Genomic DNA, 23,530 nt, shown 5'->3' on the forward strand with positions numbered 1-23,530 from the left:
TGTTTTTTTTTTTCTTGTTTTGCATGCCAAGTATGTTGGGTCTGAGTTGGGGTGGGAGGGGTCTTCTTGCAAAAAATGTCTCCCCAGATTGCAAATGTTTGAGAAACCCATCTTGAGGACTAGAAGTCCTTCTGATCCTCCTGGTCTCGACGATCCAGGGAGGGTGCGGTTGCGCGTTGCCGGTTTCTTCTGTCGCCACCCAAATTTTCCCAGTGTGCGTCGTCGCTCTTATGCGTGATGTAACGGTCGCCGTGTCGCGTCTCCAAGTCGCGAAGGTCCTTCCAGGTGTCAAAGTCCTGGAAGATCGGACGCCAGTCTGAATCGATTCGCTTTTTGTTTATCATCTTGTGGCTTACCTGCAGCCACGGGTGACTGAGGGACTTGTCCACACTGTAGCGTTTTCTCAACTTCACCTGCAGCAGGTTGTTGATCAGGTTGGTCGCTATGGAGACAAGACAAACGGGATCTGATTCAAAAGCTCAGATGACATTTTTTTGGACGCTCTTGTGAACAACTGAGCAAGCTTTTCTCCTTCAAGGTCCACATTTGATTTGGAAGAACTGATCAAGCCTGTGCCAGCCAATGACATTTTGTATGAGAAACAATTTATTTTAGGAGTACATTCTGTTTTAAAGTATTTTATTTCGAATATATAATTATGATTAGTCAACCAATCATTTAATAAAAGGTGCATATATTTTTTTAAAATGTATGTCTAACTCCCCTCAATAAATAAATAGATAAATAAACAAATACAGAAACAAATAAACACATCAAGTATCAATTTTATTAACTACTATAAGTATTTTGCCCATTACTGATGTACACTTAGGTACAATTCTTAAAATTAGTTGATGTAAAAATCAATAGTTTAAATTAGTTATTTTTATTCATTGTATTTACTACAAAAATTGCTCCATTAAAGGACACCCGACGTCTCCGGACAAGTTGTGTCCATAATTTGTAAAATGGCTTCAAATGACTTCTACTAAGCGTATTTTACAAAGATTCCACCGCATATAGCTATATTTTACGTTTTAAGACTCGCGCTGAATATTCCGGAAGTCTTGTTTTTGAGTTGGTGACGAGTCCGTACGTGACGTCACCAAAGGACCGCCCCTGACCGTAAAAAAGACGCATTGTAGCGGTCCTTCCATCACGTCAATGTATTTTGCTGTATTTGTTTGGTCTGGGGACCTCGTGCTGCACCCAAAAGCCACCAGAAGGCCAGAACAGGGCGTCCAAGCGCCATATAAGGAATTTATCATCCTGTGGAAACGGAGGTGGCCACAGGAGGTCGCCATTTTGTGCCTCTCTTTTTGGGTGAGAGATTTCCCCCCAATGTTGCCTCAAAATGGCACAAATAAATTCTTTAATCGATTGCAAACATGTATATGCTTTATTCAATATGCTTTCTTGTTACTCATCCAGTTATGAATATGATTTAAATAGTTCTGAAGAGGAAAGCATAAATGTTTGCAATCGATTACAGAAGTCATTCCGTGTCATTTTGAGGCATCTGGACTGAAATGTAGCATCCCACAAAATGCACAAGATGGTGCCCAAGCTCCATTGGAAATGGGCTGATTTTTCTGCTGGGAATTTGTTTCAGCGAATCTCAAATAGTAGTCTTGGTGCAACACACAATGATTAATCGCGTTATATATGTGTTTTCCTTCTAATTTCGTCATCAACACGAAGTTTTCAGACCAAACAAAGTACCCAAAATGCATTGTGTGTCGCTTTCTCGGTCAGGGGCATTCACTCCTTGACGTCACTTCGGGCATCGTCATCAACTCGAAAACAAGACTTCCTGAATATTCAGCGCAAGTCTTAAAACGTAAAATATAGCTATATGCGGGGGAATCTTTGTCAAAATGCACTCAGTAGAAGTCATTTGAAGTGATTTTACAAATTATGGGTGCAACTAGACCGGAGGTGTCGGTTGTCCTTTAAATGTATGTGTTACTAGCCTAAAAAAAAACTCAAAAAAGACAGTTTGAATTTATTAACTACTATAAGTATATTGCCCACGACTGATGTACGCTTGGGGACAAACAGTGATGTAAAAATTGATAGTTTGAATCACTTATTTTAATTAATTTTATTTACTCCATCTAAAATGGAGTTTTAAAAAAGTTGCATTTTTGTGATCAACTTCCCCCATTATCTCATTAAAAAACGAGTTATTGGAAATACAGTAAAGTCTCGTTATATCGATATCGGATATATCGATATTCCCGGTTATATCGATACTATTTCTATGCACGCACGGAGAAAATTACATGCAAACAGGGTCGGATATAGCGATAGTCCCGGTTATATAGATATTTTTTCGGACTCCATTGAATATCGATATAACGAGACTTTACTGTAATACAAAATGAAAAAATCCCTGTCAGAAGTTTGCCTTTGTGAATTCTATTTAACTCATTTTAAATACGAAAACAAAAAAAGATCTGGGAATCGGTAACAAGGTAGAGAAGGGGGTGCACATATATACCGCAACTGCAGTAATGTGTCAATGTGTTCGTTCTTTGTCACAAGTTGTCTCAAAACATCTCCGAATCACCTTAGATGAGCTAAAATGTTTCTGGATGGCATACCATCCTCTGAGATCTCCTTCCAGGGATTAGCCGGGTACATGAAGGCGGCGTTCTGGATTTGGTCGTCGATGTCCTCATCTTCGTTGAAAGGGAAAGTTCCGCTCAAGCTGACGTAGATGATGACGCCCACCGACCACATGTCCAGGGAGCGGTTGTATCCTTTGTTGCAAAGAACCTCCGGCGCCAAGTAGGCCGGCGTGCCCACAACGGAGCGCCGGAAGGACTTTTCGCCAATTATGCGAGCGAAGCCAAAGTCGCACAGCTTCACCTGGAGGAGAGGTGAAAGAGAAGGACGGGGTTGTTCAAGTCGAGTGCTAAGCGTTTGTTGTTACGGTGTTTGCACCTGAGGCAAAGGTTCCGCTGAAGCCAGGAGGACATTTTCAGGCTTCAGGTCGCAGTGGACGATGTTTTTAAAGTGCAGGTGTTTGAGGGCCACCAGGATCTACACACAAGAAGATTTAAAAACAAGCTGCAAAAATTGAATTGGCTGTTTTGCAACACTGGCATGTGTCATGTGTGAGGAATTCAGTAATCCAGTGATACCTCGGTTTACGAACCCCTTGGCTTACGAACTTTTTGGTTTACGTACGTTAAATTTATGAAAATTTTACCTGGGCATACGAACTATTTTCGGAATACACATGGAGCTGCCTCAATGAGTGCTGTGTCGTTCGCGAACGAGCCTAACAACAAAATGGCAGCCGGCTTGTTTTGGTCCTCTATTCCCCACCCCCAGTCTTCGGTTAAAGCCACGTGATTGGTCAAGAACGCAGCAGTGAGGGGGGTGTGTTTTACAGATAGAGAGTGAAGCCGTTCTCCAAAAAGAAAATGGCTGCCGACTTTTTTTGTCCTCTATTTCCTACCCCCAGTCTTCGGTTAAAGCCATGTGATTGGTTAAGAACCCAGCAGTGAGGGGAGGTGGTTTAAACATTGAAGAGACAGGCAGACGACAGTGAGAGAGTTTCAACTTTAATAGTTCAAAGGCAGAGTGTAGACTGCAAGGTTAAAATATTCCATCAATCAGGCTAAATTATCACAGAGAAAGCACCTACAAGGGATCATTCCAAAGGCAAATCCAATCCAATCCAATTCCTCAAGATGGTGAAAGAAGGTTACGTTCCTCATCCAGTGTTTAATGCTGAGGAAACCGGCCACTCCATTCCATCAATCCATCAACGACCATCACAAACGTAAATAAAACGACTTTATCATATAGTACAGTTTATTTCTTTAATTATAATACCTAGAACATTTATTATACATAAAATAAGGTATGTTTTGTGTAGTTTTAAGGCTTAGAAAATTGTTTTATGGGGACCTGGGAACGGATTATTCTCATTTTAGTGGTTTCCTATGGGAAATTAATTTTTGGCATACACACTGTCTGGGAACCAATTAAGTTCGTAAGCCAAGGTATCACTGTACTCCCAACAACTTGAACTCTCAAAGGAGATGAAAAGAAACAAAGAAGAAGGCGAACCAATTCTCGTGTCAGGATTTGACGGACTTCTAAATTATGCCGCTTACCTGCGTCACCAAGAACTTGGAGAGGCGTTCGGGTAGGCGACTCTTCTCGCTGGACAAGATCATCTCCAACATGTCACCGTGGAGTTTCTCCATGACCACAAATACTTTCTCGGGAGTCTCGAACATGCAGTCCAGGTTTACGATGCCGGGGTGCTTTAGGTTCTAATGAGTGAGATTGAGGGAAAGAGAGAGAAAAGGAGCGAGAGAGAGTGAGGGAGGGAGGGAGGGGGGAGAGAAAAAGAGAAAAAGAAAGAGAGCGACATAGCAAGAGAGGAAGAGAAACAGAGAGAGGTAGAGATTAACGGAGACAGAGAGAAAGTGAGAAAGAGCAAACATGTCTTGCCTTGTGTTCACCTTTGTTAAGGAATGCTTGAAGTTAACGCACATGCATCACTCTAGTAAGGTATTTGGCCAAGTTTTTTGTGTATGCCAAAGTATGAAAACTGGGAGAAATGTTGACTTTCACCCGAAACCCCAAACTGCATGAAACAATAACAAAATTAAAATGGAGGTTCTATTGTATGTTGTTTTTGGTGCTTATCTTCTATGAAACATTCTAAACATCGAATGAGTTAATGTTTATAATTATCACATTAAAAACGGGGAAAAAAAATCAACAAAATACATGCAAAAGAGAGGCTCGAAATGGAGTTTATGTATTATACATTAAAGGGCAACCGACGTCACTTTTTTGTTTTTTAACTGACATCAGAAAAACGTTTTATAGCATCTAAAACACCCAAAACACGCAGTATGATATTTTTAGTCAAATGCAAAACACCAATAAAAATGACTTAAAGTGTCCAAAATCTGCAAAAAATTGAGGCATCTGGACTGCAATGTAACGTCCCACAAAAGAGGCAGAAAAATGGTGACCAGCTCCTGTGAGGAATGAATCAGCCCGTTTCCACAGGCTGATACATTCCTTGCATGGAGCTTGGACTCCCTCTGCTGACGGCTTTTGGATGTAAAACAAGGGTTTAAAAAACAGTACAGGAAAATACATTGACGTGATGGAAAGACGCTACAATGCGTCTTTTTTTACGGTCAGGAGGCGGTCCTTTTCTGACGTCACGTGAGGACTCGTCACCAACTCAAAAACAAGGCTTCCTGAATGTTCAGCGCGAGTCTTAAAACGTAAAATATAGCTATATGCGGTGGAATCTTATTAAAATACGCCCAGTAGAAGTCATTTTACAAATTATGGACACAACTTGTCCGGAGACGTCGGTTGTCCTTTCAGGGGTCTGTCTCGAGATCGCAGTGGGATCTCATACCTGCAAAATGGCCACCTCGTTGCGCAGCTGGCTTTCCTGCTTGGTTGGGAATCTCATTTTATCGATGATCTTGATGGCCACGTCACGACCACTCTTTCTGTGTTGGCCTGACCAAGACGACAACGATTGACATAAAAAATGTCGACATTGTCATCAAAATCCAATTGGAAGAAATTCCATAACGTAAATTCCGAGTGAGGTTTTAAGCTAGCGTAGCATTGTCATTTTAACATTTTTCCTTGAAAAAAAAAACAATTAAAAAACACAGCTGTGTTAAATGTACGCTTTGCTTGTTAAACTACCTTTACAAATTCAGAGTGATATTTTTTATGGATAAATGTTTGAAATCTATGCTAGAGGAAAACTGACTAATTCATGATTATTGTAGTTGACTAAAATTGGTCTGCTGTCATCGATTAAAATTGAACTGAAAAATAAGTAACCAAATGACTAAATTAGAACTGAAATTTTGACTACATTTACTCTAACATGTATCTATCTAGCTATCCATTAGCTATCAGGCTGCCTAGCTAGCTATCTATTGGCTGTCTAGCTGGCTGGCTAGCTATCTAGCTGCCCAGCTAGCTATCTATTAGCTATCTAGCTAACCAGCTATCTATCTATTAGCTATCCAGCTATCTATTAGCTACCAAGCTATGAGCTAGCTATCTATCAGCTATTTATGTAAAGCAGTGGTGTCAATCATACGGCCCGCGGGCCGGAACCGGCCCTCAAGTACGTTTAATCAGGCCCGCAGGATTTTAAGTGGAAAAAAATGCACAAACGACATGAAATACCCATTTTTAATGAGGTGCGATTCAAGGATTGTCCACTGAGGGGCAGAGTGGTCCTGTTTCGAAAACAGCGCTGTTTTTTTTCAACCTCGGTTTCAACACGAAACTGGCAAGTGGCAACCCCGCTCGTTTCCCCCGTCTGAGAGATGTGTGTGTGACCAGACCTGATGCGGATGTGAGGCGGTACAAAGACAAGATTGCAGGATTACAGTGGGAGTTTGAGAAACTTTTCCAGGTATTTGGTGAACTTGAGACAGAATTTTTAGTTTTTTTGCTGACATTTCACAGTTAAAGCTTCTGATCTAGCGGTCGCAATCCAGCTAGAAATAATTGATTTGGAATGTGAGGCAGATTTGAAGGGCAAATTTGACCCCCTAGGTCTGGACAAATTTTAACAGTATCTACTACCGGGGTACCCCAAATTAACAGCCCTCGGCTGCAAAAGTTTTGTGCATGTTTGGAACAACCTACCTTTGTGAACAAATATTCTCAGTAATGCATATCGATAAAACAAAAATGCGTTCAAAGCTCACGACCAAGCACTTATAAATGACATGTATTATTATTATTAAATGAGATTCTGAAAGTGTCAGCCAGTCAGGACGCAACACCTGGTATTGATGCACTTGTACAGTCCAAAAGATGCCAAATATTAGGAACAAAAACAATGGTTTGGAAATTCCTCTCTTTATAAATAACATTTAATCTTAAAGTGCATGATTATACTTTTGGATACCAATTGATTGTTAACGTTTTGTGCCGTTGCTTAATCATTGGGATCGGTTGTAATGCATATGTGTGAATGATAAAAGTAAATTGCACATTTGTTCATGAAACGAAATGTTGTGTAAAGGGAATGCTCATTAAATGCCATCGTTTTCCTAATGTTCTTGTGCTTCTTTACCACAAAACTAATGAAATACATGATATTTTGGTTATTTATTGCATGTATGGTATAATTTTAATGGTCCTTGACATCTACCGAGGCCACACGTGGCCTACGATGTGAAATAAGTTTGACACCCCTGATGTAAAGTGACCTTGAGAGTTTTGAATGGCGCTTATAAATGAAATTTATGATTATTATAATTATAAAAATGAATCCAAATGTCAAAACAAGGAAATGCAAACGTCATTGTGTCCAGTGTCAATAGTTCTTTTGGCCACCGCTAGGGGGCGTTCGCATACCACAACTCAACACCTGAGAGAATCACAAAGTTGCTCCTCGTCGATAGTCTTACCTCCATACACGATGCCAAACTGTCCTGACCCGAGAACGTCGTCAGAGAAGATTTGATAGACAGAGCTGATATCCTGGATGAGGAAGAAGATGAAAAAAAAAAAAACATTATCAAGAGGAAGATCATTTTTTTTAATGTCGAGAACATGAGGACTCACCACGTTCTCTTGGATCTGCGAGTTGCAAACTGATATGCTGCAGGTCAGCTCCTCTGTAGACACATCACAACATGACTTTTTGGTTTAAGTAAAACCCCTCACCACTTCATGTTTACCGCAATAAATAATAATAATAATAATAATAATAATAATAATAATAATAATAATAATAATCATAATACATTTCATTTAAAAGTGCCTTGCAAAACTCTCAAGGTCACTTTACAGTCACAGGATAAGTTTTTTTTGCGTTTGAGCAGCGGCAGCCACACGCGCCAGTGTTCACTCAACCCGGAAGTAACTCAAATAGATAGAAAGTTAGCTAGCTGGCCAGTCGTTAGCCAAGAGATACCTAGCTAGATAGCCAGCCAGCTAGACAGTGAATAGATAGCTAGCTAATAATAATAATAATAATAATAATAATAATAATAATAATAATAATAATAATAGCTAATAGAATGTAATGTATGTAATAGATACAGTAAAGTCTCGTTATATCGATATTGGATATATCGATAGTCCCAGTTATATCGATACTATTTCTATGCACGCACGGAGAAAATTACATGCAAACAGGGTCGGATATATCGATAGTCCCGGTTATATCGATTTTTTTTCGGACTCCCTTGAATATCGATATAACGAGACTTTACTGTATGTGGAACTGTTGCGGCTTGGAATTGAAGCGGATTTATGTGGGACAGGAGGTCGGTGCCGCGAGAGTGGATGCCTTTCCAGCAGCTCCTGTATTTTGTTTTTCTACTTTCATTCCTTTCATAACTTTGCTGCTGTGAAATGTGAATTTCTCCACTGCGAGACTAATAAAGGCAAATCCAATCCAATCCAATAATATTAATACTAACAATAATAAAAAGATAATTCGAATGACTGTCTGTGTTGTCATATTATTTGTCATTTAGTTTTTTTTTTTAAATAATAAAGGTAGTGCAGTTGCTGCCTGCCTGCCAGTGAATTTTCATGTGCCGCTTATATTTGGGTTAAATGTTTGATACCCAACTTTTAATTTGCCACTCGAGGAGAACTTCCTGATCCTGTCATTTGGGGACGGTCTGATGTATTAAAAAAAAGTGTGTTACATAACTGGCATTAGCATAATGGCGTGTGCAATGTGATTGCAAAAAGGGTGGGAGTTAGGTGCGAGGGGCGCACTAACCAGGTAAAAAGATCTAAAAGGAATTAAAGCTTTCTGTTAATTCCCTACAAAAATCGAGCTGGATGAGGCGTAAAATCCCCTGAAATCCTATCAATCACAATCACTTGAGTGTGACTGACTATCATCGTCTCGCGGTGGCTGTCCAGAGCTCACGGGCAAAGCACAGTGCCATTTGGAGTTAGCGCAGATGCGATCATCAATGGAAGTGTTGCTATTGCCAATCAGCGAGTGGCAAGAGCAGGGAAGATTCCAGAATTACCACAAACATAATGTTGGAAGATGAGTGTTGTGAACGTGTTGTGGGATCAAAGTTGGTGGAATGGTTATGTCTATGTAAGCTCTCAGTCGTACAGGAGTGGTCCATCGATGAAAAGGTTTCTTCAGCCGTTATCTGTACTTCTTTAAAGGTGTCGGACGTTTCGCTTCCCATCAAAGAAGCTTCGTCAGCAAACTAAAGTCTTACTGGTCGTATCGGTCCTATATATATCCAAATATGTGACAAATATGTCACAATTAGATTATTGCGCAACAAATAAGAGTTGTGCATAATGTAAAAAAACAAAGATTAGAGTAAAATGATGACCATTTAAAGGACCACCGATGTCTCCGGACAAGTTATGTCAATAATTTGTAAAATGGCTTCAAATGAGTTCTACTGGGCATATTTTAATAAGATTCCACCGCATATAGCTATATTTTACGTTTTAAGACTCGCGCTGAACATTCAGGAAGTCTTGTTTTTGAGTTGGTGATGAGTCCTCACATGACGTCAGAAAAGGACCGCCTCCTGACCGTAAAAACGACGCATTGTAGCGTCTTCCCATCATGTCAATGTATTTTGCTGTACTGTTTTTTTTAAACCCTTGTGTTACATCCAAAAGCCGCCAGCAGAGGGAGTCCAAGCTCCATGCAAGGAATGTATCAGCCTGTGGAAACGGGCTGATTCATTCCTCACAGGAGCTGGTCGCTATTTTTCTGCCTCTTTTGTGGGACGTTGCATTGCAGTCCAGATGCCTCAAAATGACACGGAAGGACTTTAATCGATGGCAAACGTGTATGCTTTCCTCTTCAGAACTATTTGAATCATATTCATAACTGGATGAGTAACAAGAAAGCATATTCTCCGAATCTGAAGCCATTGTTTTGATTCTATAGCAATGCAAGAGGTCTTGGTGACGTCACGAAAGGGGGGCGGGACTTTCTGAAAATGCCCAATTCGCAGCTCAATTTTTTGCAGATTTTGGACACTTAAAGTCATTTTTATTGGTGTTTTGCATTTGACAAAAAATATCATACTGCGTGTTTTGAGTATTTTAGATGCTATAAAACGTTTTTCTGGTGTCCGTTAGGAAACAAAAAAGTGACGTCGGTTGTCCTTTAAATAACATTTATGTCAGAATTTTATGGAGACTTGGAACAGATTAGGGCATTTATATGGAAAACATGTCTCAATTTACAAACTTTTCTAGTTCAGAAATATCTTTCAGAACCAATGAATTTCCTTAGTAAAGGTACCACTAAATAAGCAATTACAAATTATTTTTGTGTCAAATCACAAAGTTTGAAAAAACGGAACATATATTTTTAACTCACTGTGATCCTGACCATTACCGGGATCCAGGCTAGATTTGGGGGTGAGAGGCATCAACGCCCGACGGATGGCCTTCTCCCAACTGCGGCCTGTTTCCTGAGCTGCGCCGCGGTCATCCTCGCCGACATAATAGACGACTCCAGACGTGAGGACCAGGCTGAAGCACGGAGGGCTACTACCCACAGTCGGGCCGTTGACTTCTTGCAAAGCCTTCACACGCAAGATCTCGGACAATGACAGCTCCTGAGGACATGCATCAAAACTGTTGTGATATCTTTAAGCAATGACTAAATAAAAGCCAAATATTAAAAAAAATTAGATCTGGTCTCGGATTGGACTACTCCCTGAAGCTAATCTGATTACTTCGGGGAGTGAAGGAAGCAATTTTTGTAAAACAGCAAAACCCTCCATAAATCGCCATCGTGCTTACAACAGACTTCTTAGGTCGTTACCATGTACGCTTAGTCTTGCTGATGAGGTGATACAAGAATATGGGTAAATCAGGGCCAGGCAGAGAACATTAGAGGTCATCAGACAGAACAAAAGAAGTAATCAGATTAGCTTCAGGGAGTAGTCCACTGCTCACCCAACCGTAGAGCAGGGACTATCAGATCAGAGGTATGGCACCGCCACCTCTGTCCATTAGGACAGAGTTACCGGCACAATTTTAGTTCGCTGACGAAGATCTTTAGATGAGGAGTGAAACATCCGACACCTTCAAAAAAGTACAGATGACGGCTGAAAAAACCCTTTCATCAATGGATCAATCCTGTACGACAGAGCTTACACAGAAGGATCTGGTCTCGGAATATATCTTATTGGAATAAAATCCAGTTAAAATGTCATCTTTTATAAATCTTCAGTTGAGGAATTCATTCCTTACTGTGGTTGACTACCTCTTTTGTTGTTGGTTCTGTTGCTTGAAAGCAAGAATGCAGCATACTGTGCCCGAAGGACTGACCAATGGCCAAATCTCTTTTGCACTGTTCGGATGAAGATCTTTTGAAATTTAGTTGCCATCGAGTTAAGTCGTAATTCCAAATCTATATACAAAGTCAATCTCAAGCCTGATTCTAATGTATGATGTTTCAATCTCAAAGAAGACTTTCCTAAATGTAATCTGATCTTGCTCTAAATCTAGTTGATGTCTTACCTGAGTCTAAACTAGGTCTAGGTATACATTAAGATAAACCAAGTCCAAATTGAAGTGTCATTGCCTTTCAAATGTAGTCTATGTCTCAATGTATCCTGAGGGTAATAAATGATGATTGTAGATAGAAGTCGAGTTTAGGAAATAATCTCAATCAAGGCTAAATCCAAGTCTAGTTTTGGTGCGAATAGGTTTTCTTTACTTCCATACCTTGTAGAACTTGGCTCCCCTGTGGTTCTGGAAGAACGTCAGACTTTTGCAATCCAGACACCAGAAATGACGTTTCCGCTACATGGCCACGTCAAGGTCAGAGTGGTACACAGGAGTCCATTTGCACGTGCGTTTCAGTGTGTACTGACCATGTTGTCATGACTACTGTAGTGCACCATCCAACCTTCTTTGACCACAGTGGAGCTTCTTCTCTTGGTATGTTTGATGGACTGAACAACACGCATCAGAGGGATGTTGCTGCTAATCAACGGGCTGCAAAAGCACGCACACACACAAAAAAGCACATACAGTGATACATTGGCTTACAAACTTAATTGGTTCCCAAACAGAGTGTGTAAGGTGAAAAGTGTGTATCCCAAAAAATAATTTCCCATCGGAAACCATTAAAATGAGAATAATCTGTTCCCAGGTCCCCATAAAACATAATTTTCTACTTTCTAACTTTCTACGCCTTAAAACTACACAGATATATACCTTATTTTATGTATAATAAATGTGCCATGGTATTATAATTCAAGAAATAAACTGTACTATATAATAAAGTCGTTTTATTTACCTTTGTGATGGTCGTTAATGGCTTGATGGAATGGAGTGGCCGGTTTCCTCAGCATTAAACACTTGAACATAACCTTCTTTCACCATCTTGAGGAATGATCCCTTGTAGCCTTGTAGGGTAGGTGCTTTCTCTGTGATAATTTTATGTAGTTCCTCATCAATTGTGTTCTATTTAGCTGGGTTGATAGCTTTTTGCATCAGGTGTACAGATGGCTTTTGCGGGTTGTTTGTGGAGCCTGATTGATGGGATATTGTAACCTTTCAGTCTAGACTCTGCCTTTGAACTTTCAAAGTTGAAACTCTCTCACTGTCGTCTGCCTGTCTGTTCAAACCACCTCCCCTCACTGCTGCGTTCTTGACCAATCACGTGGCTTTAACTGAAGACTGGGGGTGAGCAATAGAGGACAAAAACAGTCGGCTGCCACTTCGTTCGCAAACGACACATCACCCATTGAGGCAGCTCTGTGTGTATCACGAAAAAAAGTTTCATAAATTTAACGTTCGTAAACCGAAAAGTTTGTAAGCCAAGGTATCACTGTATCAGTAAACATTGGCTTCTTGCAGTTCCTCAGTAACATAAATGCTCATCAAAACAGTTAAAAATGCCTCATTGTAATTGTATGACGAGGAAGCAATGCTGCTGCTTGCCTCTGAAATGGAATATGTAAGATGCAACATATACTGTAACTGCTGTTCTAGCTCCAAAAGTCACACAAATAGCCTGAAAATTCATCGGTTTGTAACAGCTTGAAATCAGGGACGTTTTTGCTGGACACGCATGTCACCTAATAGCTTGAACTGTCTCATCAGTCTTCTCGCCGTCCTTGCTGGATCCGTCGTCAAAGATCTTGAGGTCCTCCAACGCAGTCCCTTGGTCCTGCTCGTCGGCACTGTGTCCTCCGTCACTGCCGACCTCATCGATGTCCAGCTCAATGGTGGATTCGGCTTCCGAGGTGGGACTGCATGTCCCTTCTAAAGTACAATACACACATAAAATGCAGCACGTGAAGTCACATGACCATGTCATCCTTGATGTAGCGAATGAACAAAGCTGTGGACTCACCTCCGTTGAAGTGGACTTCCCCTACGCAGTCTCGAGGAACTTTGTTCGCGCACCTCTTGTGACAGTTGAATTTACAATCTGAAATACAGGCAGCAAGCCCGAAGGTTCCACAAGCTTGAGGACAAGGTAAAACTGCAGCATGATGAGGACACCTTTGCATTGCAGGCCTTGTCGGAAGAGACCCTTGAGCAGATGCTTGCAGTGTTGACACACAGTGGGTCGCGCGTAAGTGTGCACTGAGAACGTGTGCGGCAACTTCACGCCGCCCGGGACCATCTTTACCATCCAGGTGGGACAATCGCTAAGCATACGATTCCTGCCGCCCAGCAGGAGGTGGTGCTGCTCACACAGACGCAAAGTACAATAGCAATAACACCAGCCCAAATTAGACGCTATTTGAAATGAAATCCACAATTATTAACAGACGCACACAGACGCACACAGACGCACACGTGTTTTTTCTTTTGTCACTTTGTGTTGTTGTGCAGGTACATTTTACCAGCACCATTTTTGATTAGGAGGAATGTCGTGCCATTTGACGATTGTGCTTTTTTACGGCTGTAATGGGCAGCATTTTCACAGCCCCGCTTTGTTCAGCGGAAAGGTTGGTGCTGTTGGACAGTTTGCGCCTGGATGGATGCTGGGCTTGAGGAGCCCGCAATGAGAAGAAAGGAGCGTCAGCACACAGCGCTGATGCGTGTGTGGGACTGTCGCGGCTTGGAATTGGAGCGGATTTACGTGGGACAGGAGATGTGAGACGATCTCTTTTCGTCAATGAATGCTACAGCTTTGTGTTTGCTTTCAACATTTAGCTTGTAGCAGACGTGCACATTCCCTGATCCACTGGTGAAAAGGATGCTTTGATATCTGCTCTTTCATCTAGAACTGCTTCATTCAACAAAGAGGGTGAAGAAAGTTCTTAACATTGAATGACTGTCTTTCTGTTGTCATATCATAATTTCTTTTGTTCTTTTGACTTCAAAATGATGCCGCAACAGTGGCTGCCTTTCCAGCAGCTCATGTATTTTGGTTGTCTACTTCTTCCTTTCCTTTCATCACTTCACTGCTGCGAAATTTAAATTTCTCCACTGCGAGACTAAGAAAGGCTAATCCAATCCAATCTAACCCACACACACACACGCATACACGTACACACACGCACACACACAGGCATACATACATTAAGGAAGTCAAAAAATAAGAATGACATTTTTTTAGTCGCTGATACTACATACAAATACAAAGGCTATTTCAACCAATTGAAAGTTTTCCACCCCATGGAACAACCGGCTTCCTATTTGTACCAGCTGGCCTCAACCCGTATGTGCCCCACTTTGGATAATCCACCTTCTTCTGCCATACACACACACACACACACACACACACACACACACACACACACACACACACACACACACACACACACACACACACACACACACACACACACACACACACACACACACACACACACACACACACACGCACACAAGCACACAAGCACACACACACGCCACAATTAATGACCAATGTGACCCACTAATGATGCAATGAGCAGTGTGTGTGAGGGGGAGAAGAATATGTCTCACTTTGTTGGCTGTGTAAAACAGAATGGAAAATCCATTGCTTTGCCTCCAAGCGCTGTCAGCACACGTTTGTGTTTGTTTGAGAGATGTTTCGACAACCTAGACTAACCAGTGTGTTACACGCTATAGCTAGAATGACTAGCGAGTGTATTACAAGCACATGTCAAGGTAGACTGGAACATGAATTGAATATGTAACAGCTCTATAATATTTATTGGTTGTGGACGAGAACTGAGAGCACCTCCGTACCTCATCCTGTTGCGCGTTGAAAGTTTTCGGGAAGTCTACAGAAGGCGGTCGCGCAATCGAACTGGGAGTGTTGCTCGAAGAGGCAGAGGTTCGTCTCCTCCTGATGCCACTGCAGTTGTTTTGGATCTTCAACGCGCAACGCTTATGGAAGTTCAGACCGCATCCTGCACAAGAGCACATGTATTCTTTTTGTCTCTGTGGATTCAGACCTTATATACCATGAAAGGCAAAGTAAGAGAGCGGAAAACAGTAAAACGTGAGCTTTGTACGTTATTGATATAATTTGGCCACCTTTGTTTTAACAATGCCAATGTTAGGTTTCCATGACAGTTTAGCATTGAGGGAAATTATTCATTTACTTATGTGCTATTTTTAGTTGTGATCTATTTTAACTTTTATTTCTACACCAAATATGTTGAAATTAACTCATTCATTGCCATTGCCGAATGTATTCGGGAATTGAAACTATGACGTAGAGCGCCATTCCCATATTTGTTTGGGTTTTGGTTTTTCTCACTGGGGTACCAATAAATCGCTGGCTAGACCTCTGACAATGTTTTTTCCCTTCCACAAGCGGGCAGCATTTCCGTATTCCCACGTTAGCGCTTTGTACCAGATTCAGCCGTTGTAATTAAAGCGATATATAAATCAAAATGTATGTATTGTATTTTGTACAGCCGCCCCATTTCAAACTCAGATAACTCCAAACCCATATGACTTTGGAATTAACTCTTATTCTGATGAAAGAAGAGAGTATACGGTTTTTATGCTGAATTGAATGTTTATGGAGCCCTAAAACTCAATATTCTGCGGGTCCTGCAATTTGAGTGAAAATGACAAAAACCCTGGCACTAGAGTGGACACATATTTGCACATGTCTGGCAGTGAATGAGTCAAGGGAAACTGTACAAATGCTCATTGAATAGTAGTATCACTTGCAAAAGGAAATCATATATGTACAATAAAAACAACAATGGCCCAGGGATTGACCCTTGTGGCTCACCACTCTTTAATTAGGACGAAATCAATTGTTTAAACTTTCAAGACTAGTTCAACTTTAGGCAAGTGTGTTACCGTCACATTTGAGGCCTTGGCGAACCAGTCCCCAGAGCATCTGGCCACAGTGATCGCAGAAAGCAGGCGCGCGGTACGACTGCACGTATAGCACGTGGGGGCAGATCTGGAAGTCGTCGGACGATACGAGAGCTGCGATCAGAGAACACAACGTCACCAATGTACGGCCGTGATTGTGTTTCAGAAATTTAAATTTCTCCACTGCGAGACAAATAAAGGCAAATCCAATCCAATCCAGACGATGAAGAGTGACGACCGCTCGCTGACCCGACACAACCACCTCCACCAGATCGCCTTCGCGTATGTCCTCGACGGCAGTGACTCGCTGCAAGATGTTTTCCGAGTTCATGTCATGGCGGAAGAGCAGGATCTTGTCATGCATTCGCAAGAAACCACATTCTGGGAACTGACAAAGAAGAAGAGAAACACGCAATGCTAACATCAACCACTCATACACACTGTTCGAACAAGTGAATATTTTGCACTGATGGGGAATTGATTCATCTTGATAGATAATAGTCAGAATAGAAGTTATCATATTTAATAGTTTCATACTTAGTAGACCCACAATGGAAGCACGAAAAATCTGGGGTGAATCTAAGGTGAACAGACACAGCCTAATTTATGACTTGGTAAACTCCTTCACAGGAAGAGGTCATTAGCCAGGTTACAAATCTATGAGTTCATGGAAAGGACAACCAATTAAAATGTCTATGTTCTGTTGTTTTATAGTTGTTGGTGCTTGGAACGTCCAGGGGCGTGGTATTCAAATCAAGAAGACTATGTTTTACTAATGTCTCACTTCAATTTGCATATAGAGTACTCTCAATAAATTGCTTGGCAGAGGACTGGAGAAGTTGGGCGCCGGTCATGAATGGCTACGTCCCCTGCCGGCAGTAAAACACAATCTTCCTGTGATCGAGCCTTTGTTCAGTGTCCGACCGAACATCTCCGACACATCTTCAGTGAAGCTGACGTATTTTAACAATGAAGGAGGAAAAACACAAGCATGCACGCACAGTTAAACTGACATTAAAGGTCAGATGTGAAGTAAGTCGGCCACTTTTTGAGGAATATTTAGGATTGAAAATATTTCAAGTATAATTTCGAAATTTCCTCAGGTTCATAGTTCAACGAATAGCAACATGCTTCAAACAAAAACGCTTATTTGTTCATCTATGACAGGGGTGTCAAAGTCATTTTTTGCCGCGGGCCACATTGTAGTAATGGTTTCCTCTCGAGGGCCGTTATGAATTTGTGGAAGCCATTAGAATGTTTAAATCCCTTCAAATATTACATATAGAGCACACAGCAAATTAATGAATAACTCGTTTTTCAAATCTGAAGTCAAGAATAATGACTTTTATTGTGGTTGACATCCAAAAATATGAAATTTTGGCTCAGATTTTAGCAATCATCATGGAATTTAACAAGTTTGATTTGCTTTCGGGGGCCGAAAAAAATGATGTGGCAGTCCGGATTTGGCCCACGGGCCTTGACTTTAACACCAGTGATCTATAACGACTGACAGACCCATGTGACTTAGGAATTAACTCCTTTTTTTCTGATGAAAGAAGGGATTCTAAGCTTTATTATGCTGCATTGAATGTTTATGTAGTCCTAAAACCCAATATTCTGTGGGTCCTGGAATTTGAGTGAAAATGACAAAAACCCTGGCACGGGAGTGGACACATTTTTGCACATATCTGGCAGTGACTGAGTTAATTTAATGCATGTTGTTGAATTATTCGTGACATAAATACATTAAATTTGGGATTTTCACAGTTGCAATTTGAGCTGATTATTATTATTTTGCCCTGGGTTTGACCTCAGAAAGAAAGAAAGAAAAATGAATGCTGGCCTCTGTTTTACCTTTGGTGTCTTTTAATGGGCCAGCAAGTGTTTAATGCGCGCTGAATCTGTCTTTAATCTGCTATTAACTGAGCTCCACTCCCCCCCCCCCCCCACACACACACACACACACACACACACACACACACACACACACACACACACACACACACACACACACACACACACACACACACACACACACACACACACACACACACACACACACACACACACACACACACAATGGTTGAAGTCACGAGAGGCCTCATGTCTGCCCAATCACCTTTGTGCCTCAAATGTTGTGATGAGCTGGTGTGATCTTTCGACCAGGATCGGGGGAGATTCGGGAGGAGTGGGGAGGGGAGGGGTCTGGGGCAGAACCAATCTGGTCCCATAAATTGCAATGCACTCAGGAAATTATCATCAGATTTAAGAGATGACTAATCCTATGAAAAAAACAAAGACAAACACGCACACACATTCCTGTTTCAATGTTTTTTTTTGTGAGGTCCGGACAACTCCACCCCATTTCCCACTTCAACTTCTTTAAAAACAAAGAAATAAAAAGTGGACTTGAAACTGAACAGCAGGAGTGAGGTTTCTGAATGGATACATTCAAAGTCCTCACCCCTGTAGTAAATTTGGAGGAAATAACGTTTTACTTTTTGTGGTATGAACTTTTTCATCTCTCTAACCATGCGCACACACACACACATAAACATACACAGTGAGTAAAACGTGTGTGTATCCAAGTGAAATGAAAATACACACCAAAAGAATCATTTTGGGTGATTTTGTGAGGACCTCTTTAAAACTTTAAATCACAGGTGTCAAAGTCAAGGCCCGGGGGCCAAATCCGGCCCGCCACATCATTTTTTTTGCCCGCGAAAACAAATCAAACGTGTGAAATTCCATGATGCTTGCTAAAATCCTCACCTAAATTTCATATTTTTGGATGTAAACCATAATAACAATCATTATTCTTCACTTCAGATTTGAAAACTAGTTATTCATTAATTTGTTATGCACTCTATATGTAATATGTGGAGGGGATTAAACATTCTAATGACTTCCCCAAATTCATAACGGCCCTCGAGAGGAAACCATAAGTACAATGTGGCCCGCGGCAAAAAATGGCTTTGACACCCCTGCTTTAAATGATGCATATATGGACTCTCTAGAAGCCCTTAGACTGAATAACTTGTGAGGACCGGCCAAAAGGTCCTCACTTGTCAAAAATGTGCTCACTACGTATGGTATAAAATGTTAGTGGTCCTCACAAGACTAGTCACACACACACACACACACACACACACACACACACACACACACACACACACACACACACACACACGCACGCACACGCACGCGCACGCACACACACACACACACACACACACACACACACGCATACACATTTCAACTGAAGAACATGCATTATTATATATTACTGTATTTTGCATATTCTCAACTATCACTATCAACTCTTGTCTTAGTGTAAGGGCTATGCTAAGATGCTAATGTCAATATATATCAATGACATAGAACAGAGATAATTTTGCAATTTAGAAATAATTATTGTCAGAAAAATTCAATGAAAGTGGATAACTGATATCTCCAGGGTTAGGCTGGTTTCAAAAGTGAACCGTGGACCTAGCAGCTATTCGTCTATGGGAACCGCATCTGCCCCTTTTGATGTTAAATGGTTTGACATATAAGGGCGAAGGTCAAGTGAGGATTTAGTCATCAGAATGTGGAAAGTGAAGCTGATGTGTTGGGAAACATTTAACATGAGGATTAAAAACGTGACAACCTCAGGTCAAATCGGTGAAACAGAGCAGCACTTGGCCTTTGTCGCCATGGCAACCGGTTAGCCGGCCAAGGATGCCAATGGAGTGTTCTTATGTCGAGACGGCAACAAAGGGCGATGGTTGTTTCATGTTTCACACACATGACCACTCCCATAACACACACATAGAATGGGGGAGCACAACTAACAAGTGGTATTTGATCGTGTGGAAGAAGTAGTTACTTCTTGTTTGGTCTTCTTGTTCTACCTCTACAAGAAGTAGAACTGACTTCACTTTTGCGATTGTTCTAAAATGTTTTAAGTACAGTTACCTCAGCTTACGAACTTAAGTTATTCCCAGAAAGTGTGTGTAAGGTGAAAAGTTTGTATTCCAAACATTTATTTCCCATAAGAAATCATTAAACATGAGAATAATCCGTTCCCAGGTCCCCATAAAACATAATTTTAAATTAAATAAGTCTTGAAACTACACAAAATATACATTTTTTTATGTATAATAAATGTGCTATTGGATTGTAATTAAAGAAATAAACTGTACTATATAATAAAGTCATTTTATTTACCTTTGTGATGGTAGTTGATGGCTTGATGGAGTGGGTGGTGCAAGGGAGGGAGTTACTGTTTGGAAGGAGAGTCACCTTCCATAACGGCTGTAGGTAACTCAACCTTCGGTGTGGCTTCTCTTTTTAGGAGACTCTTTATCCATTTTGCTGACTAAAAACGTCACAATTGACAGCTGTTGCTTTCTGAGTTGGAAGGTCTTACGAAACTGAGGCATCACAGTATCATCACATTAAACATGAGGAACGTAGCCTTCTTCTTCCACCATCTTGAGGAATGATTATTTGTAAGCTTTGGCAGTTTTATCGTAAGAACTGGCTACCTCACCATGACGAATGACACTATCCCTGTACGACGCTTAAACTTCTTGAAACATCCCTGGTTAGCCTTGAAATCATCAATAGATGATGAACTTCACGGTTGCCTCTTGACATTATCTGCATCAGTGGTTATTTACCTGGGTTCGATTGAACCCTTGGGGTTCGGTGAGTCGATCTCAGGGGGTTCGGCAGAGCCTCTGTTAATTATGGAAACGGAACATTTCGTCCGGCCCCAGAGGTCATTTCGTCCTTGTTATGTCCGTTTAGCCAATCAGTAGAGCTCCGGACAAAACAGAGAAATACCACAGGAAATCGTGGAGGCAGTATTGAGTCAGAAGCGTACCAAATTGGATAAATGAATCCAGAGAAAGAAGAAGAGAGGCCTGCTAGACTGCTGCTGCTACTCCCATTCACAATGAATGAACAGGCTAGCCAGTAGCTAGCAGTAATCAACGTGTGACTGTAGTCGTAGTACATCGGTTTTACATTTTATCCATTAAAGATTGCTTCAAATTTTTTTTGCTGACTTTTGACTCATACCTTGTGATTGACGACGGTGCAGATGAGCTCCGCGACGCCTGACAGCGTCAAGGAGTTGGCGTCCAGGGTTAAAGGCTCCCGGGTCAGTCCCATTTGAAGCAAGAAGGAGATGCCTTGGGCAGAGACGCTGCGTCGGCCGTCGTGTAGGACGGGTGATGGCGAGGGAGCCCGTGAAGAAGGTGACGGTGATCTGGTTTCGGACGACATGGACGGCGACGAGTGACATGAAACAGAAGCGCCCCGCTTGCACTCTTTGGCGTCCTCTCACTTCCTATTTCTGAGAGCGCAAGCATCCCTTCTTGGCGTTAAGAGACATGATTTGGATGCTGCTCACTGTTTGGCACCATCTTGAGATACAAACACATCAAGTCAGCAAGCGAAATGACTCATTCATCAAAAGTCTCATTCATCCAAAGTACATTTTCACATTGGCTTCACTGTGAGTTCAACAAAACTGATAGCTTTCAAAAATATTTTTCTTCTATGATAAAAAAGTAATATGGTGACCAAGGACAGAGGTGGTTCGATGACCGAGCGCCCACTCGTGAGTTAGGCTACCTATGGTCCATCGTAGGTGTTGGTGTTGTTGAAACGTAGAACTCTTCTGAAACCTCCTCATTAAATGTAATGCGCGAATAATGCATCACTTGTTGTAAAATAAAATAAATAAACAAAATAAATGCAGACCAGAACAAAACATTAACATATTTTCAAGGAACAGTTAAAAAAAGACTCGAACAAATGAAAGATTAACATATTAACAGAACAGTTCAAATGTGAACAGGTGGAAACATCAAGCCTGCTAAGAAATACTATTTCCCCTCTTATGTTGTGATCTGAATCAGAAGTATCAATACGGTCATTATAACTTAACATTAATAATTTGATGATTCTCAGATTGGCGGTACTTAATGAAAATAATAATTAGGGGTAAACGTATTATTTGTAGATGATAGTTAGAAAATCTCTTCATTCCTTATAGAATTCATAAAACCAATTTAATGTGGAGGAACGATTTAAAATAACATTTTTGTCTTACTGCATACAAACATGATCATATGTCACTTGATTCAATTCATTTCAATTGAAATTGAGCACATCACAATGAGAGTCTGACAAATGCCAACATTTTATATTCGAAAAATTCAATGGGCAAAACAAATGGATCAAAAGATGTTTTTTACAAACGGGTTGCTCTCAATTCTTGAATAAATTCAGTTGTTGTCAAAGTTGATGAAATGTAAGGGAGCTCCTGGTGGCCCCCAAATTCCCCCAACCCAGGTCATTAAACGCCTCACATTACATAATCGCTAATTTGCGAACCCCAAAAGTGCTCAATCGCAATTTGTGTGGGTTTTAAGTTAAAACGGTCAAAAGGAAAAAAAATATGTCATGTTGGAAAAAAAGGACACACGCATCTATCATCGGCACAAACACAAGCACAACAGAAAGAAGTAGAAGATTCCTTAACTTGTCCCTCAGCAAGAGGCTGAATGTCATTTTGGGCGCCTTTGTCTCCCCAGGTGTCTTCGTTTGTGCCACTCGTTGTACTTTGCTCCCTGCGCGTACCCGTTAGTGTGTACGCGCGCGCGCCTGATCAAGAAGTGAGTCGTCCCACTCGTACGCACTTTCTAAGATTTTTTTAAATGCAGATCGGGTGTACATTATTTTTTTAAATTAGACTTAAAAACACATTGTTGATTAAATCTTCCATAAAACAGAAAGTGATCGTTTTTTAAATGAAACAATCCGCCGACGAGTGAGCGGCGTTCAACTTTTAGGAAATGGCGTCACCAAGTGGACATTCATGGAAACGGAAAAAGTGGGTGAAACGAAAGCTTGAAAAGGTTTCATTGTTGCTTTTAAATTTTCTTTTTCATATTTTAAGACCCCAATACGAACAACTTAAACCGAATGAGGTTGAAAAAAAACAACACTAGAAAAACTTTTACTTTTTTTGTGCTATTTACTGTAGCAGGCTAAATGCTAAAAGCGTACCTGACCCATGCGTTATAGATTAAGGCGTTAAGAATGAAACTCATTGAATCATAAATATTAAAACAAGAACACAATATTTTTTTTACATTGACGGAAATTTCAATCTGGCAAAGTATTTTTTAAATGGTTGAATCTTGGTTTTCTGTATACAAATTGATTAACGCCGTTACAA

General features: G+C 40.9%; 1 protein-coding gene across 4 annotated transcripts; it reads right to left on the reverse strand.

Annotated features, from left to right (window-relative positions):
• Positions 1-68: 68 nt before the first annotated feature.
• Positions 69-22,946, reverse strand: LOC148884015 (serine/threonine-protein kinase D3-like). 4 transcript variants are annotated; one of them, XM_089021779.1, is made up of 19 exons: positions 22,832-22,938; positions 21,361-21,707; positions 16,543-16,681; positions 16,276-16,407; positions 15,202-15,365; positions 13,519-13,705; positions 13,367-13,444; positions 13,089-13,275; positions 11,877-12,000; positions 11,728-11,805; positions 10,370-10,610; positions 7,603-7,655; positions 7,446-7,518; positions 5,411-5,517; positions 4,134-4,295; positions 2,950-3,048; positions 2,607-2,874; positions 357-442; positions 69-296 (listed from the first exon to the last, which is right to left on the reverse strand). In XM_089021779.1, exons 2-19 carry the CDS (start codon positions 21,565-21,567, stop codon positions 120-122), a joined length of 2,562 nt encoding a protein of 853 aa, XP_088877905.1. In that variant the 5' UTR covers positions 21,568-21,707; positions 22,832-22,938; the 3' UTR covers positions 69-119. The 4 variants fall into 4 exon arrangements, with proteins under 4 accessions (XP_088877905.1, XP_088877904.1, XP_088877903.1 ...); XM_089021778.1 differs by having other exon boundaries at positions 16,276-16,681; positions 22,832-22,939; XM_089021777.1 differs by having other exon boundaries at positions 69-442; positions 10,388-10,610; positions 16,276-16,681; positions 22,832-22,946.
• Between the last annotated feature and the right edge of the window lie 584 nt (positions 22,947-23,530).

The sequence above is a fragment of the Hippocampus bargibanti genome, linkage group LG19 (genome assembly GCF_051943395.1).
Source record: "Hippocampus bargibanti isolate YZ-2025 linkage group LG19, ASM5194339v1, whole genome shotgun sequence".
Taxonomy (NCBI): domain Eukaryota; kingdom Metazoa; phylum Chordata; class Actinopteri; order Syngnathiformes; family Syngnathidae; genus Hippocampus; species Hippocampus bargibanti.